Here is a 17,500-nt window from a genome sequence, read left to right on the forward strand (position 1 = left end):
AACATCCCAGTAAACATCCCAGTAACATCCCAGTAACATCCCAGTAAACATCCCAGTAACATCCCAGTAAACATCCCAGTAACATCCCAGTAAACATCCCAGTAAACATCCCAGTAAACAACCCAGTAAACACCGCAGTAAACAACCCAGTAACATCCCAGTAACATCCCAGTAAACAACCCAGTAAACACCGCAGTAAACAACCCAGTAACATCCCAGTAACATCCCAGTAAACATCCAAGTAAACATCCCAGTAAACATCCCAGTAAACATCCCAGTCTCCTGACTGGTCTGTGTTGTTGTTGTTGTTGTTCAGAGCATCAGACCAGAGAAGGAGTGGTCTCTGAAGTCCATGAAGATCTACATCGGCATCCGCCGGAAACTGAAATCTCCGAGCAGGTAACAAGAACACCACTCATGTACTAGTGTAGTGTATACTAGTGTAGTGTGTACTAGTGTAGTGTGTACTAGTGTAGTGTGTACTAGTGTAGTGTATACTAGTGTAGTGTATACTAGTGTAGTATGTACTAGTGTAGTGTGTACTAGTGTAGTGTGTACTAGTGTAGTGTATACTAGTGTAGTCTGTACTAGTGTAGTGTGTACTAGTGTAGTGTATACTAGTGTAGTCTGTACTAGTGTAGTGTGTACTAGTGTAGTGTATACTAGTGTAGTGTGTACTAGTGTAGTGTGTACTAGTGTAGTCTGTACTAGTGTAGTGTGTACTAGTGTAGTGTATACTAGTGTAGTGTGTACTAGTGTAGTGTGTACCCAGCATTAGAGTTCAGACAACACGTGTTTCTTCAGAGTCAGCTGATGAAAACAATCAATAATATCCTCAGGATCATTAAGTAAATATTGATTTAACCTGCAGGTGGGGATTCACTGTGATGTCAGACAAACACCAGCTGTAAGTATGGATCAATTATTGATTAAGCCTCTGATGTATCGATGAATTATTGATTAACCCTCTGATGTATCGATCAGTTATTGATTAACCCTCTGATGTATGGATGAGTTATTGATTAACCCTCTGATGTATCGATCAGTTATTGATTAACCCTTTGATGTATGGATGAGTTATTGATTAACCCTCTGATGTATGGATGAGTTATTGATTAACCCTCTGATGTATGGATGAGTTATTGATTAACCCTCTGATGTATGGATGAGTTATTGCTTAACCCTATGATGTATGGATGAGTTATTGATTAACCCTTTGATGTATGGATCAGTTATTGATTAATCCGTTGATGTATCGATCAGTTATTGATTAACCCTCTGATGTATGGATCAGTTATTGATTAACCCTCTGATGTATTGATGAGTTATTGATTAACCCTCTGACGTATGGATCAGTTATTGATTAAACCTATGATGTATGGATGAGTTATTGATTAACCCTCTGATGTATCGTTGAGTTATTGATTAACCCGCTGATGTATCGATCAGTTATTGATTAACCATCTGATGTATCGATCAGTTATTGATTAACCATCTGATGTATCGATCAGTTATTGATTAACCCTCTGATGTTTGCAGCTTCCTGTGCTGTCGCTGTGAGGCTGAGCTGTGGGACTGGATCAGCAGCTTCCTGAAGGCTCAGGTCAGATCACGTCTCATCATCCTACTGTCAGCTGAGGACCTGATCCTGAATCAGGTCCTCTGATCTCAGCAGGACCCCTCCTCACTGTCTCTCTGTGGTTCTGTTACAGAACGACGACCCGGGTCCTCCGGTTCTGAGGCGTCACTCCTCCTCAGATATCTCCAAGCAGAAGTTCGGCACGATGCCGCTGGTCCCGATCAGAGGAGACGAGAGCAACAGCAGCATGCTGTCGGCCAATCAGACGCTGGTAACGCCTCCTCATTTTAACCTTAATCAGTCAGAACGTTTTAATAAATACTTTTCTATAACCTGAACGTGTTGTAATAAAGTAGAAGTTAGTGATAGTTTCTACTGTTTCTACTGTGAATCATCTGCTGTCTGCTGTCAGGAGGCTGACTGGGTTAATAACTGAGTTAGTGTTTGTTATTCTGATAATAAATTCATGTTTCTCTTCATTTAAATCACTCAACTAATCTGAGCTGTGAAACTACTACTACTACTACTACTGCTACTACTTCTACTTCTACTACTACTGCTACTACTTCTACTTCTACTACTACTACTACTACTAATACTACTACTACTTCTACTTCTACTACTACTGCTACTGCTGCTACTACAACTACCTCTACTACTACTACTACTATTACTATACTACTACTACTACTTCTACTACTGCTACTGCTACTGCTACTAATACTACTACTACTTCTACTACTACTACTACTACTACTACTACTACCTCTACTACTACTACTACTACTGCTACTACTACTACTACTACTACTACTACTACTATTACTATACTACTACTACTACTACTACTACTACTAATACTTCTACTTCTACGTTCTTCATATATTTAACATATATTCAGCTCATTATAAAATAATTCATCAGACTTTTTATATTTTCTTCTCTGCAGAGAAAGTTACACGACCGAAGGACTCTCTCCATGTACTTTGTGAGTATTTAGTACTTTCATTTTGTAATTTGTGAGTATTTAGTACTTTTACTTTGTACTTTGTGAGTATTTAGTACTTTCATTTTGTAATTTGTGAGTATTTAGTACTTTTAATTTGTAATTTGGAAATATTTTATACTTCTTACTTGTACTTTGTGAGTATTATATACTTCTAACTTGTACTCTGTGTTTACATGCAGCCCATGAAGGTGCAGAAGGACTCGTTGGAGGAGCGTCCGGAGTCTCCAGACATCCCTGAGCCGCTCTACGAGGAGGTCGGGGACTTCGGCCTGCAGGTCCTGAAGTCTCTGGAGACCAGCTTCCTGTCCAGCAGCGCCTCAGAGACCCAGGAGGTCCCGGACCTCCCGCCGCTCAGACTGGTTCCCCTGGAAACCGGACACACGGACCACGTGATCGTCCCCGACCCGGTCCAGACTGTCGGCGTCTCTGTGGAGCCTACGGAGCCTCCGGAGCCTCCGGAGCCTCTAGAGCAGAGCGGAGGCAGCAGTGGAGGAGAGGATGGAGGAGCAGAGTCTCTGGACCTGAACGAGCCTGCAGGGAGGAGGAGCAGGAGGAGCAGGAGGAGGCAGCAGGGAGGCTGTACTCCGTCACAGGAGCTGCTGCTTCAGGAGCTGTCCTCTGCTTTCACCAAGAAGACTGAGGAGGAGGAGGAGCAGCAGGAGGAGCAGCAGCAGGAGGAGCAGCAGCAGGAGGAGCAGCAGGAGGAGAGGCCATATGATGTCTGAGAGAACAGGAGGTCTGGTGGAGTCAGGAGGAACTGATTTATTGATGTGAGGAGCAGTTTTCCTCCTGACTCTGCAGGTTTTATAAGACCAGGGGGACTCAGGAGGAGCAGGAGCAGGAGGAGGAGGAGCAGGAGGAGGAGGAGGAGGAGGAGTACTCTGAGGTCTGAGACAGCTGGTGATTTAGAACAGTAAATATATTATATCATATTATATTATATTATATTATATTATATTATATTATATTATATCATATTATATTATATTATATTATATCATATTATATTATATTATATCATATTATGTTATATTATATTATGAAATGTTATAATGTAACATATTATTATATTACATATGTATTTTATATATCTTTGTATTCTTTTAATGCCAAATAACAAAGTTCCGTGTCGTCTTCTCGTCAGACTAGAACGTCTCCAAGGACACGTATGACATCACTTCCTGTTATTTTGAATGTTGATTGGTTGTATATTAATAACTGTGAACAGTCTACTGTAATGTTCTATTAAAGAGCATCATCCTGTATAAACAGACTCCTGTAACATCCTCTTCTTTAGTCCACATAAACCTGTCGCCTACATTACCCACAATGCCCCTCTCCCTCTGACAGCTGTGTGGTAGATGGTGGTGTGGTAGCAGCTACAGAGGTCTCACTCCTCTCCAACTCCACACATTTAATTACTTTTCTAACTTGTAGCAAACAACGTTTATCACTAAGACATGAAAGTCAGTAGTTAGTCCCAGCAGCAGAGTTGGACTGAAAGTGACCACCAGACGCCAGTAAAACACCTGCATACAAAGAGCCGTACAAAAGTAGAACTAACATATTTCTATTCTATTGTCATATTTAATGTCTCTACTGAAATGTTGAACAATAAAATATTATTAAGTATAAAATTATTAAGAATAAAAAGTGTTTGTTGCAGCGGCTGTTGTTAAAAAAACACAGGAGTTTCATCTCTTTGCTTCTAAACACCTGGAAACATCTGGAGAAACACCTGAAACATCTGGAGAATCACCTGAAACATCTGGAGAATCGCTGGAAACATCTGGAGTGTATAATGTTATGACTTTATTTTCGTAATATTACGACTTTTTTTTCTCATAATATTACACATTTTTTCTTGTAATATTACAACTTTGTTTCTCGTAAAGTTATCACTTTATTCTCATATTACAATTTTTTTTCTCGTAATATTACAATTTTTTTTTCGTAAAGTTATGACTTTTTTTCTCGTAATAGAACTTTTTTTCTCATATTAAATTTTTTTCTCATATTACAACTTTTTTCTCATAATATTACAACTTTTTTCTCATAATATTACAACTTTTTTCACATAATATTACAACTTTTTCTCTCACAATATGACTTTATTCTCATTAAATTACGACTTTATTTTCATAATATTACGACTTTTTTTCCCCTGTAATATTATAACTTTATTCTTGAAATCCCAGATTTATTTTTCCCCTCAGTGTGGCTCTGATACTGCTGTCGTTCTGCTGGAACAGAAACCATGTTGACCTGAAACCAGACCTTTAATCTGGAGTTCAGACCTCTACTGACAGACAGAATCTTTCAGAGCAGATACAGGCCACGCCCACCCCGCCCTAAACCCCGCCCACAACTATGACACTAACGTCAGTCACAGTTAGTCAGTTAGTTTCACTTTCTCTGCTTCTCGCGGTGGTGTCGCAGCTTCTTCTTCTCTCCGTCTAAACAAGGTCAGTAAGAGACTCTCTTCACTGCGGGACTGTTGGACCAAGTATTAGTAGTACTAGTAGTAGTAGTAGTAGTAGTATTAGTAGTAGTAGTAGTTTCACTGGAAGAGAGAGACGTTACGGTCCAGTCTAGAAGGTAACCCACAAGAAACTCTGTTGTTCAGATGTGTAACGCTCGGGCCACACAGCGCGCATCATGCTCGCGTGACGGCAGCGTCACGTCTTGGCCGCGTCATGCCCACCTAGGGTGTTCACACTAGACGCGAGTTACCCACGTCTCGGGAGCGTCCCGGAGCTACCTGTCAGCTGTGTTTTTGCTGTTGCTGACAGCCCTTTCTTTCTACATAGAGTTTGCCTTTTAATGGCCATTTAACTTCATAATAAATGTGATTTATATTTATTTAAGACAAAAAAGGGTAAGAACTGTGTGGTAATTTGTAAATATTATTAAAAACAAGCAAATAAATTCATACATAAATATTAATATATAGCCCATATAATCCCTCTTTTCTGTCAGTGAAGAGGGATTTATATATATACAATGAGGAGGGATTTCTATGGGCTATATATATATATATATATATATATATATATATATATATATATATAAATCCCTCTTCATTGACAGTGAAGAGGGATTTCTGTGGGCTATATATTAATACAAAAAAATAAATAAATACATTAGTAGTAAGAGAGAGCCTACAGCAATCCCTCTTCACTTTGACTGGCACAGTTTTAAACAACATTTCCAGGGGGTTTCGGGTTCCTGTTCTACAGCATTCCAGGTTGCGGCTTTTATCGAAAAGGACTTAATTTACATCTGGGGCGGGACAGCAATTTACATTATAAATGCTGATGTTCCGACATCTCAGGCAACTTGGAGCTTTTCACCACCTTGTTGCTGAACTGCGCCTTGATGGAGAAAAACACCTGAAGTATTTCAGAATGATAAATATAAGTAAAGTGTTTTTTTTTTATTATTATAAAACAAAGCAAAATAAACAGTTTCGTTATTTGTTAACCTTTAGAAAACGAAAATTATTATTAAATATCTTTAAAAAAATTAAATAACACCTCTAAAAGAAAGAACAATAAAGTTACGTGGTGTTTGTTGAGAGAGAGAGAGAGAGCGAGAGAGAGAGCGCATCGGAAAAATACTGCCAACTATCACCTGATGTTCTTATAACCTATTAACCCAGTCTATTATATGTATAGCATATGTAGGGTTTCTGCTATGACTACTACAGTGTTTACATAATTAAAAGCCTGTACTATATTAACTTGATGGAAACCTGCAAGCAGACAACTGCTTTATTTAGAGTATTTCAGAATAAAAGCATTGTGTTAATGAATGAATGATTCTGTGCACTAAAAACGCTAGAGGACTTTTATTTTGAAATCTAGATAGGAAGTGTAAAATATTGATGGTCAGTGACATCAGATGTCTAGACATGGAAACTGTAGTAATCTTGCTCATATACTGTCAATAGATCACCTTCACTGTCTGTTGCTGCTGGGAGACGCAGCCGAGAGGTAAGCGGCAAGCGTGAAAAATAGGCGAGCCTTCTATTCTATAAAATAGACGCACGTCTGACGTGCGTCTGACGCGCGTCTGACGTGCGTCTCATGCGGGCAGTGTGTCCACTCTAACCTGTTAACATGGACGCCGAAATAAAAAACAACACGCGACGTTGCCGTCACGCGAGCATGATGCGCGCTGTGTGGCCCGGGCTTTAAGGTTAGTATAGAGCGTCGCGCTGCAAGTCTGGCGAGGTTTCACAGTTTGATGGTTACCTTCTAGACACGACCCAAAGAAAAAAGTTAGAGGCATGCGCGCGAGAGCGCCCCGGCGACGTGCGCGCGCGTTATAGCGGCTGGCCAATCAGTGACGCGGAGCTCTGCGCGTCATAGGACGCACGGACACTACCGGTGGAAAGCTTTGAGAGTTTCAGAGATTCACAGTCTGTTGTCTGGTCTCACTCAGCAGCAAGGTCATAAATACAATATATATATTTAATATAAATAAATAAATATAAAATCAGAAATAATTCATTGATTCCGTTCTAGAATATAAATATATAAAAATAGAGAAATCATAAGAAAATGAAAATAAGAAATCCATTAAAACAAATTTAATTTGTCCATATTTAACAAACTGTAATATAGTTTGTGCTTTTCCAACTTCTCTGAACTAAATATCGCTGCTACAGAAACATTTCTTTAGATTAACAACTTTATATAATGCTGTTATACCAGGTGCACCACTTTTATTAAAACTGCTTTTATTGACGATATTTGACATCTTCAAACCTGTAAGTTTGTCTTTAAGGCTTTAATGCAGATTTACCTCATTGTTTTAGATATTATTTTGTTATATAATAACCAGACAGGCTGATAATCTTCATCTTCCTTTATATAAAACAGCTCGTCGTCAGTTTTCTATCAGATTTCATGGAGTTATCTTATGGAATGAAAATGTCCATTTAATGGATTCCTCTGTGTCATTGTCTGTGTATAATATATATATATATATATATATATATGTGTGTGTATATATATACTGTATATGTGTGTATATATATGTGTATATATATATATATATATATATATATATATATACATATATATATACTGGGAAAAGATAGAAAAAAAGAAATAATTTACCAAACACAAGTTTCCGAACTTTCCCCCCCCAGTTTATATATATATATCTCAGAAATGCTCTGCTCACAAAAACATGATTTGCGGAAGAAATGCCTCTTAGAAACTGTAACTATGGCGATTACTCTGCTTCTTTGTATTTGTTTGTTTTGTTTGAACTTTACTCCGACACTTTACACTTTATATTTTGATATGTGAAATGTTTCGAACACTAATATCTAAAATGTACCAGTGATTTTTTGTCATGATAGTTATTTTTACCTGTTGTTTGTCCTTTGGGTGTGTTTTTTATATATATATTTACATATATATATACAGTATATGATCCATTATAGGTTCCTACCACACCCTCACACCTTTTTAACATTCCTTTCATGTGAATTTGAATTAAATAAATTGATTAAACAATAACAATAGTGCAAATAATAATGCTGAAAATATTGCACAGTTGAAGACATTTTAATAAAAACAAAAATCAAACATTTTTACTAGATTATTTTTGAGATTTTCCAAAGTAAAAGTCTCTAGAAGTGTCTCTTTCTCATGGTCTAGTGTTAAAAAAGTTTGAATCCAATCACAATACTTAAAATCACAATACATATAGAATCAGCATCCAGGTATGGTGAAAGTATTGAATCAGGAGTTAGCTCTACTATTTAGTATTGAGGTGATGATGATGATGATCTCTGCCAGCAGGTTGTTGTGGATTCTGCTATGGATCAGCGTGAGGACAGAGTCCCTCCATCTAAAACCACTCAGAGGTGAGCTGAGCGTCTCTAACTGTCCTCACATGATGTCCACTTCCTGTTGACAGCAGCTCATTCAGTGTAACAGATGGTACAGCTGTACCTAATAAAATGGACCATCAGTGTTTGTACATCAGTACTCTGTCCATGAAGAAGTTTAATCAACATGTATCAATGCTGATGTTGTTTCAGGATCCCTGTGGGACCAGGATCTCTTGAACCTGGACCTGGACCTGGACCTGGACCTGGACCTGGACCTGGACCTGGACCCGGACCTGGAGCCAGCTGTGTGTCATTAAAAAGTGACAATTCAATGGATGTTATTCTTGATTTTAAACTTGACAGAAAGTAAGTAGTTGTGAGTATTAAATCGTTGTAACTATGCAGGATTCTAACCTCACACAGTTTAACTGAATATGCGACCTTTAATGAATTCATTAATGCTTTTTTTGTTTTCAGGATCCCTCTGAGACCAGGATCTTCTAGATCTGGACCTGGACCTGGACCTGGACCTGGACCTGGATCTGGACCTGGACCTGGACCTGGACCTGGATCTGAACCCAGCGGTGTTTCCTGCAATTATGGCAATTCGATGGAATATGGAATTGATTTTAAACAATACCAAAAGTAAGTAGTTGTCAGTATGAACCCTCATCCCACCAGACCTCAGAGGTCATATGCACTTTGTGTCATTCCTATTTTTCATGACTTTTGTTCCTAATGACTTCATGTCATTGTTTTCTGTTTAATTAGTACCAGGCGAAAGCTGGGGTCCAACCGCTCCCAGACCTTCACACAGTGGTCTATTCGATGGTGACACCAAGGGCCCATAAAGTCCCGACCCAAAACAAAGAGTCCTCTGTCAAATGAAATATGGGCAGTACCTGGAAATATATCATTTGACAGAGGACTCTTTGTTTTGGGCTTCGCTGACTTCAGCTGCTTCTCAAAGCAGCGTTGGCAACGGTACTTTCTTGGGCCCTTGGTGCCGCCATCGAACAGACTACTGTCAACGTCTGGGAGAGGTTGAACACAAGGATCCTCTTTTCTTAGCCCCTGAGGGCCATCCTCACACAGACCAACATATCCACGCTGCGTCGCTGGCTGCAGGCAGCGCACAAACACACACGTCAAACATTTCTCCGCTCCCTTTTGAAGTAGAACCCTGCGACACTTTTAAAAAGACCAATGTATGGGGGTACTGGGGGACTTAATTGCAGCGTATGCAGTTAAAGTAGATCAAATAGAATAGAGATCAATGTTCACCATAAGTCCTGATTTAAAGTATCAGCCACTATCAGTGGGGTAGAGGCTCTCCTGTCAGTCACTGTGAGGCAGACAGACACACATTTCCTCAGGTGTTCGGCGTTCGGTTATACTTAGCTCCACCCTCTCGTGTCATTTCTGGTTTCAAAAGAAGGGCCAAAAACCAGGATGGCTACGTCCAAAATGTCAAACTCGAGGCTTCAAAACCATCCATCCATCCATTATCTTCCTCTTATCCGGGTCTCGGGCCATTTGAGACTCACTGGTGAACAAGACCCAGAGATACTTAAACTCCCTCGCTTGGGGCAGTGACTCATTCCCAACCCGGAGCGAGCAGTCCACCGTTTTCCGGCAGAGAACCATGGCCTCAGAGTTGGAGGTACTGACTCTCATCCTGACCGCTTCACACTCAGCTGCAAACCGCCCCAGTGTGTGCTGAAGGACTCTGAAGCACATTGTACGCAATATGGATCATGAACTTGATGTGCTGGGGTTCTGCCTGCCAGAGGTCAACTTAATAGTTCCTGCCATCTGTTGCAGCCCTGGTCCTCGTCATAGTGGACTGATGGGAAGCTGCCGAGTCCTACCCGACCTGTCATTATCGTCCCCAGTCCCAGAGCCCATGTCTCAGCCTAGATTCAGCGACTTCCGCTGCCTCTTGGGCTCTTCTTTTGCTGAGCAGGGAGCCTGATTTGTTCTCCTCCTTGGGAATCCAGACCCCCATACACCAGATCACTTCCACACAAGCCATAGGAACTTTGGCCAGTTATCTGCATACTGTAAAAGGTACTCCACGGTGGCTCAGCTTGCTCTTGCTTCTCTCACCACGTCTTCCACCTACTGTTGAACCGACTGCTCCCAATTTCTGCTTCCTAACTGGGTTGCTCAGGGTCATGAAGATAGAGGTGAAAGTCCTCTTGGAAACAGGTGAACTGGTTAGTGCCCTTCGGTCCCAGTAGCTGTTTGGTGAATTTGAAGGGATTTCCTAAGATGGCAGCCCGCTTCACTGCCCTCTCCCTCCCTCGTCAGGGTGATGAGTTTCCTCCTAAGGTTGTTCTGATGCTCAGATGGTGGCACCTTGGTGATCTTTCGTGTGTCCTCCTAGAACTGCATCCATGCCTTGCACTTGTTAGTTGGAGGCGACTTTACTCGACAGTATTCTACTATTTTTCTTGGAACAGAAGTTTCTGGCACTTTGGCTGTCTTGGACTCTGTGGGGCAACTCCAGGCTGAGTTCCTCCTGCACCTAGTAGACCTTTACCACTAGAGGGAGTCATCTGATTCATTGGTTACATCCAAATATCACTTCATGGACCTTTACCTTATGTTTGTCTCTGTGTGGACGGACATCATCATGTGATCTAATTCTTCATGATTCCTCCACAGAGTGGACCAGGAGAGCCCAGAGGTTCCCAGTGGTCAGTCCACCCAGCAGCATCAAACACACCTGGACTCCATATTTATGGTCTGTACATGTACAACAACTACTTTTACATCTATTCTGTTCACAATAATCTCCATACTGCACTTTTTAGACTAGTGGATTGTCAGTCTGTCCAACATGGATCTAATGTTTGATTGTGTCATTCATATAATATTCTGTTCCAGCTGCTGGAGGAGAACATCGTCACTTTTGTGAAGAACGAGCTGACGAAGATCCAGAAGGTTGTGAATTCAGATTACCCAGAATGCTTAGAGAGTCAGAGGAAGGATGAGGAGGTGCTGGACGGTGAGGATGAAGAGCAGAGCAGGAACAGAGAGGCTTTTCTGAAGATCACACTGAACTTCCTGAGGAGAATGAAGCAGGGGGAGCTGGCTGACCGTCTGCATAGCAGTAAGAGGATTTATATCAAGATTTAACATGCTGGATAAATGGAACGTTTACTAATGTCTCAAGAGATGGACCAAAATATATTCATATGTTGACATATTTACTTTATAATGTATTCATAGATCTTCTTTGCTGTGTGTTCATTCAGGAAGTCATTCTGGAGTTTGTCAACGTAAACTCAAATCTAACCTGAAGAAGAAGTACCAGTGTGTGTTTGAGGGGATCGCTAAAGCAGGAAACCCAACCCGTCTGAATCAGATCTACACAGATCTCTACATCACAGAGGGAGGGACTGCAGAGGTCAATGATGAACATGAGGTCAGACAGATTGAAACCGCATCCAGGAAGACAGACAGACCAGAAACAACCATCAGACAGGAAGACATCTTTAAAGCATCACCTGGAAGAGATGAACCAATCAGAACAGTGATGACAAAGGGAGTGGCTGGCATCGGGAAAACAGTCTTAACACAGAAGTTCACTCTGGACTGGGCTGAAGACAAAGCCAACCAGGACATACAGTTCACATTTCCATTCACTTTCAGAGAGCTGAATGTGCTGAAGGAGAAGAAGTACAGCTTGGTGGAACTTGTTCATCACTTCTTTACTGAAACCAAAGAAGCAGGAATCTGCAGGTTTGAAGAGTTCCCGGTCGTGTTCATCTTTGACGGTCTGGATGAGTGTCGACTTCCTCTGGACTTCCACAACAAGGAGATCCTGACTGATGTTACAGAGTCCACCTCAGTGGATGTGCTGCTGACGAACCTCATCAGGGGGAACCTGCTTCCCTCTGCTCGCCTCTGGATAACCACACGACCCGCAGCAGCCAATCAGATCCCTCCTGAGTGTGTTGACATGGTGACAGAGGTCAGAGGGTTCACCGACCCACAGAAGGAGGAGTACTTCAGGAAGAGGTTCAGAGATGAGGAGCAGACCAGAACCGTCATCTCCCATATCAAGACATCACGAAGCCTCCACATCATGTGCAACATCCCGGTCTTCTGCTGGATCATGTCTAGAGTTCTGGAAGGGGTGTTGAAGACCAGAGAGGGTGGAGAGCTGCCCAAGACCCTGACTGAGATGTACATCTACTTCCTGGTGGTTCAGTCCAAAGTGAAGAACATCAAGTATGATGGAGGCGCTGAAACAGATCCACACTGGAGTCCGGAGAGCAGGAAGATGATCGAGTCTCTGGGAAAACTGGCTTTTGATCAGCTGCAGAAAGGCAACCTGATCTTCTATGAGTCCGACCTGACAGAGTGTGGCATCGATATCAGAGCAGCCTCAGTGTACTCAGGAGTGTTCACACAGATCTTTAGAGAGGAGAGAGGACTGTACCAGGACAAGGTGTTCTGCTTCGTCCATCTGAGTGTTCAGGAGTTTCTGGCTGCTCTTCATGTCCATCTGACATTCATCAACTCGGGTGTCAATCTGATGGCAGAAAGACAAACAACCTCCTCGTTGTTTAAAGTCTTCAGAGACAAACCTACACCAAAACATCTCTACCAGAGTGCTGTGGACAAGGCCTTACAGAGTCCAAACGGACACCTGGACTTGTTCCTTCGCTTCCTCCTGGGTCTTTCACTGCAGACCAATCAGAAACACCTGCGAGGCCTGCTGACACAGACAGGATCACAGACCAATCAGGAAACAGTCCAGTACATCAAGAAGAAGATCGAGGAAAATATCTCTACAGAGACAAGCATCAATCTGTTCCACTGTCTGAATGAACTGAATGATGGTTCTCTGGTGAAGGAGATCCAACAGTACCTGAGTTCAGGAAGTCTCTCCACATGTAAACTGTCTCCTGCTCAGTGGTCAGCTCTGGTCTTCATCTTACTGTCGTCAGATAAAGATCTTGACGTGTTCGACCTGAAGAAATACTCTGATTCAGAGGAGGCTCTTCTGAGGCTGCTGCCAGTGGTCAAAGCCTCCAACAAAGCTCTGTAAGTGCAGAGACAGTATGATTTGATGAAATAATAAGTAATACACTGCTATCTTCTAAAGAGAAAATAAAATAAAGCTTTTTCCTCATTGTCTTTTCAGGCTGAGTGGCTGTTACCTCTCAGAGAGAAGCTGTGGAGCTCTCTCCTCACTTCTCAGCTCCCAGTCCTCCAGTCTGAGAGAGCTGGACCTGAGTGACAACAACCTGCAGGATTCAGGAGTGAACCTGCTGTCTTCTGGACTGAAGAGTCCACACTGTACTCTGGAGACTCTCAGGTCAGGATTCATCAACCTGTTCAACGGTCATTTAAATTCAAATTTACATTAATGGATACATTATTTTAAAACCAGTTGTGTTTAGTCAGTTTTAGACCCTTTATAGAACTGTCCATGAACATATTTGATATTAGTTTTGTAGTACTTTCATTAGACTGTTGTTGGAATGTGATCACAATACAGTTGTTCTTATGTCTGGTTGTTAGCCCCCACCTCATCCATTACAATCATGGATCATACAACTTATCGGGTATTGTCCCTTACATATCATATCTTATCCGGTGTGATTTCACTTGATCACAAATGTTTGTCTTCTTGTTCATTAATGTCTTTTCAGGTTGAGTGACTGTAACCTCTCAGAGAGAAGCTGTAAAGCTCTGTCCTCAGTTCTCCACTCCCAGTCCTCCAGTCTGAGAGAGCTGGACATGAGTAACAACGACCTGCAGGATTCAGGAGTGAAGCTGCTGTGTCCTGGACTGAAGAGTCAACACTGTACACTGGAGACTCTCAGGTCAGAATTCATCAACCTGATCCTGATCAACTTACGACCATTTTAATTCTGATTTATGTTGATCTATAATTCCTAAATGTTTTCTCTACTCAAAATGATTGTCTCAATTTTTAGACCCTGTGAATAACTTTCCATGAACATATTTCATCATTGGTTCTGCCTCTGCTGTTGGAACCTGAAATACCAGAAAGGAATTTTAAGATTCAAAGTTAAGAACTGTGTCACTGACACATACAGCTGGTTATTCAGGGAACCTTGAGGCGTTCCTAGGCCAGATGAGATCATTTATTCAGAGTGTTCTGGGTCTACCCTGGGGCCTCTTACCAGTTGGACATGTCCGGAAAATTTCTAACGGGAGGGGCCCAGAAGGATCCTGATCAGATCATATACCCATACCATGAAGGAGCAGTGTCTCTACTCCGAGCTCCCTCCGGATGTCTGAGCTCCTCACCCTATCTCTAAGGCTGACTCCAACCACCCTACGTAGGAAACTCATTTCGGCTGCTTGTATCCGCGATCTCATCCTTTCGGTCACTACCCAAAGCTCATGACCATAGGTGAGGGTTGGAACGTAGATGAGAGCCTTCCAGCTCAGCTCCCTCTTCACCACAACGGTCCGGTACAACGCCTGCATAACTGCTGACGCCGCACCAAACCGCCTGTCCATCTTCCACTCCATTTGACCCTCACTGGTGAACAAGACTCTGAGATACTTAAACTCCTTTGCTTGGGGCGGTAACTCACTCCCAACCCGGAGGGAGCAATCAACCATTTTCTGGCAGAAAACCATGACCTCAGACTTGGAGGTACTGACTCTCATCCAGACCACTTCACACTCGGCTGCAAACCGCCCCAGTGCTGCTGAAGGTCCCGGTCTGATGAAGCCAGAAGAACCACATCATCTGTAAAGAGCAGAGACGCAATTCTGAAATCCCCAAACCGGACACTCTCTTCCCCCCGGCTGCACCTTGAGATCCTGTCCATGAAAATCACAAACAGGATCGGTGACCAGGGACAACCCTGGCGGAGTTCGACACCTACCGGAAACGTGTTTGACTTTGCGCCGAATATACGGACGCAGCTCTCACTTTGGTTATACAAGGACTAGATGGCTCGTAACAACGACCCCTGTACCCCATATTCCCCCAGTACCCCCCACAGGACTCCCCGGGGTACACAGTCTTAAGCCTTTTCCAATTCAACAAAACACATGTATACTGGATGGTCAAACTCACAAGACCCCTCCAACAGCCCTACGAGGGGTAAAGAGCTGGTTCCATGGCCAGGACGGAATCCACATTCTTCCTCCTGCATCTGAGGTTCAACAATCAGTCAGAGCCTCCTTTTCTAGCACCCTATAATAAACTTTCCTGGGCAGGCTGAGCAGCGTGATACACCGATAATTCTTGGAGCACACCCTCCGGTCCCCCTTTTTAAAAATGGGAACCACCACCCCGGTCTGCCATTCCACAGGTACTGTCTCCAACCTCCACGCGACACTGAAGAGGCGTGTCAGCCAAGATAGCCCAACAATGTCCAACAATGTCCAGAGCCTTCAGCATCTCAGGGTGAATCTCATCCACCCCCGGCGTCTTGCAGCCGAGGAGCTTTTTGACTACCTCAGCGACCTCTGCCAAGGATATGCACAAGCCTTCCCCCAAGTCTTCAAACTCTGCCTCCTCTATGGAGGATGTGTTGGTTGAGTTCAGGAGTTCCAGGTGTTTGGTTCCAGAACCAGAGCTATGTGTGGAGGTGTGCCCAATTATATCTAGTTGATACCGCTCCACCTCCCGCACCAGCTCCAGTTCCTTACCCACCAGAGAGGTGAAGTTCCACGTCCCTAGAGCCAGTCTGCGATGCTGGGGATCAGCACACCTAGGTCCCCACCTTTGCCTGCTTTCCGACTCACATTGCACCGACCCCAATGCCTATCCCTGCGAGTGGTGGCGAGCGGCTCTATGTAGATTTTTCGGGCTGTGCCCGGCTGAACCCCATGTGTCATGGCCCATCAACCAGACGCTCGCCAGTAAGCTCCCCTCCCAGCTTTGACTCCAGAAAGGGGGCCCAGTTTCTCTTTTCCAGGAGAGGTGCTGCAGCTCCTTTCTTACCGATTCATGTGGTGTTGATGACGGTAATAACCACACTACCTTCCAGTCTTGAAGGTAACCTCAGATTATGTGATGAGTGTTGTTTTGTGCGTTTGCAGGTTGTCAGGCTGTTTGATCACAAAAGAAGGCTGCACTACTCTGTCTTCAGCTCTGAGCTCGAACCCCTCCCATCTGAGAGAGCTGGACCTGAGCTACAATCATCCAGAACAGTCAGGAGTGAATCTTCTGTCTGCTGGACTGAAGGATCCACTCTGGAGACTGGACACTCTCCGGTATGAAGAGGCCTTTTTTTCACTTGCTCCCCCAAGTGAATCAGTTCAAGTTTCTTTATAAGTGAGAGTAAAATAAAGAGTTAAAGTGCTAGTGCTGTTCTGACCCCCCTCCTCCTGCTTTCAGGGTGGAGCCTGCTGGAGTCCGATGGTTGACACCAGGTCTGAGGAAGTGTAAGTGTGTTTTTAATTTGATTCATGAAACAATCAACCATCTTCAAACTGAGACATCACTCATTTCAAATGTCTGATGTCATGGATTAATACCTGCTGCTGTATTGTGTCTTCTTCTGTCCATCAGATTCCTGTGAACTCACATTCGACACAAACACAGTACACAGAATCCTCAAACCGTCTGACGACAACAGGAAGCTGACACGTGTGAGAGAAGATCAGCCATACCTTGATCACCCAGACAGATTTGATGAGTGGCCTCAGATGCTGTGTATTGATGGTCTGACTGGTCGCTGTTACTGGGAGTTGGAGTGGACAGGAAAAGTTGATATATCAGTGAGTTACAGAGGAATCAGCAGGAAAGGAGACGGTAAGGACTGTTTGTTTGGAGGTAATGATCAGTCCTGGAGTCTGAGCTGCTCTGATAGAGGTTACTCTGTTTGTCACAACAACAGAGAAACCTTCATCACCTCCTCCTCCTCTGGTACAGTAGCAGTTTATTTGGACTGTCCTGCTGACACTCTGTCCTTCTATGGAGTCTCCTCAGACTCACTGATCCACCTCCACACCTTCAGCACCATATTCACGGAACCTCTCCATCCTGGGTTTGGGCTCTCGTCTTGTAAGCTTGGTTCCTCAGTGTCACTAGTCAGGGTTTCATCCG

General features: G+C 43.0%; 2 protein-coding genes across 7 annotated transcripts in view; both read left to right on the forward strand.

The window, feature by feature from the left end:
- Positions 1-3,861, forward strand: part of arap3 (ArfGAP with RhoGAP domain, ankyrin repeat and PH domain 3) — a 36,389-nt gene extending 32,528 nt beyond the window's left edge. For both annotated transcript variants that reach the window (XM_074649508.1, XM_074649509.1), the window contains 6 exons: positions 317-399; positions 872-907; positions 1,540-1,603; positions 1,713-1,850; positions 2,529-2,567; positions 2,768-3,861. In XM_074649508.1, the coding sequence (XP_074505609.1) occupies positions 317-399; positions 872-907; positions 1,540-1,603; positions 1,713-1,850; positions 2,529-2,567; positions 2,768-3,313 (906 nt within the window). In that variant the 3' untranslated portion in view covers positions 3,314-3,861. The remainder of the gene's footprint in view (positions 1-316; positions 400-871; positions 908-1,539; positions 1,604-1,712; positions 1,851-2,528; positions 2,568-2,767) is intronic.
- Positions 3,862-4,991: 1,130 nt separating this feature from the next.
- Positions 4,992-17,500, forward strand: part of LOC141775810 (NLR family CARD domain-containing protein 3-like) — a 12,617-nt gene continuing 108 nt past the window's right edge. The window contains exons 1-12 of one of the 5 annotated variants that reach the window (XM_074649514.1): positions 4,992-5,053; positions 8,405-8,472; positions 8,650-8,805; positions 8,917-9,084; positions 11,110-11,188; positions 11,332-11,557; positions 11,703-13,500; positions 13,601-13,774; positions 14,112-14,285; positions 16,492-16,665; positions 16,790-16,836; positions 16,964-17,500. The exon at positions 16,964-17,500 is cut by the window's right edge and continues 108 nt beyond it. In XM_074649514.1, coding sequence (XP_074505615.1) covers positions 8,426-8,472; positions 8,650-8,805; positions 8,917-9,084; positions 11,110-11,188; positions 11,332-11,557; positions 11,703-13,500; positions 13,601-13,774; positions 14,112-14,285; positions 16,492-16,665; positions 16,790-16,836; positions 16,964-17,500 — 3,580 coding nt within the window. In that variant the 5' untranslated portion in view covers positions 4,992-5,053; positions 8,405-8,425. Of the gene's footprint in view, positions 5,187-8,404; positions 8,473-8,649; positions 8,806-8,916; positions 9,085-11,109; positions 11,189-11,331; positions 11,558-11,702; positions 13,501-13,600; positions 13,775-14,111; positions 14,286-16,491; positions 16,666-16,789; positions 16,837-16,963 lie in introns of all 5 variants that reach the window. The other 4 variants (XM_074649513.1, XM_074649516.1, XM_074649515.1 and 1 more) reach the window with 4 other exon arrangements.

This window comes from Sebastes fasciatus, chromosome 10 (assembly GCF_043250625.1).
Source record: "Sebastes fasciatus isolate fSebFas1 chromosome 10, fSebFas1.pri, whole genome shotgun sequence".
NCBI classification, from domain to species: domain Eukaryota; kingdom Metazoa; phylum Chordata; class Actinopteri; order Perciformes; family Sebastidae; genus Sebastes; species Sebastes fasciatus.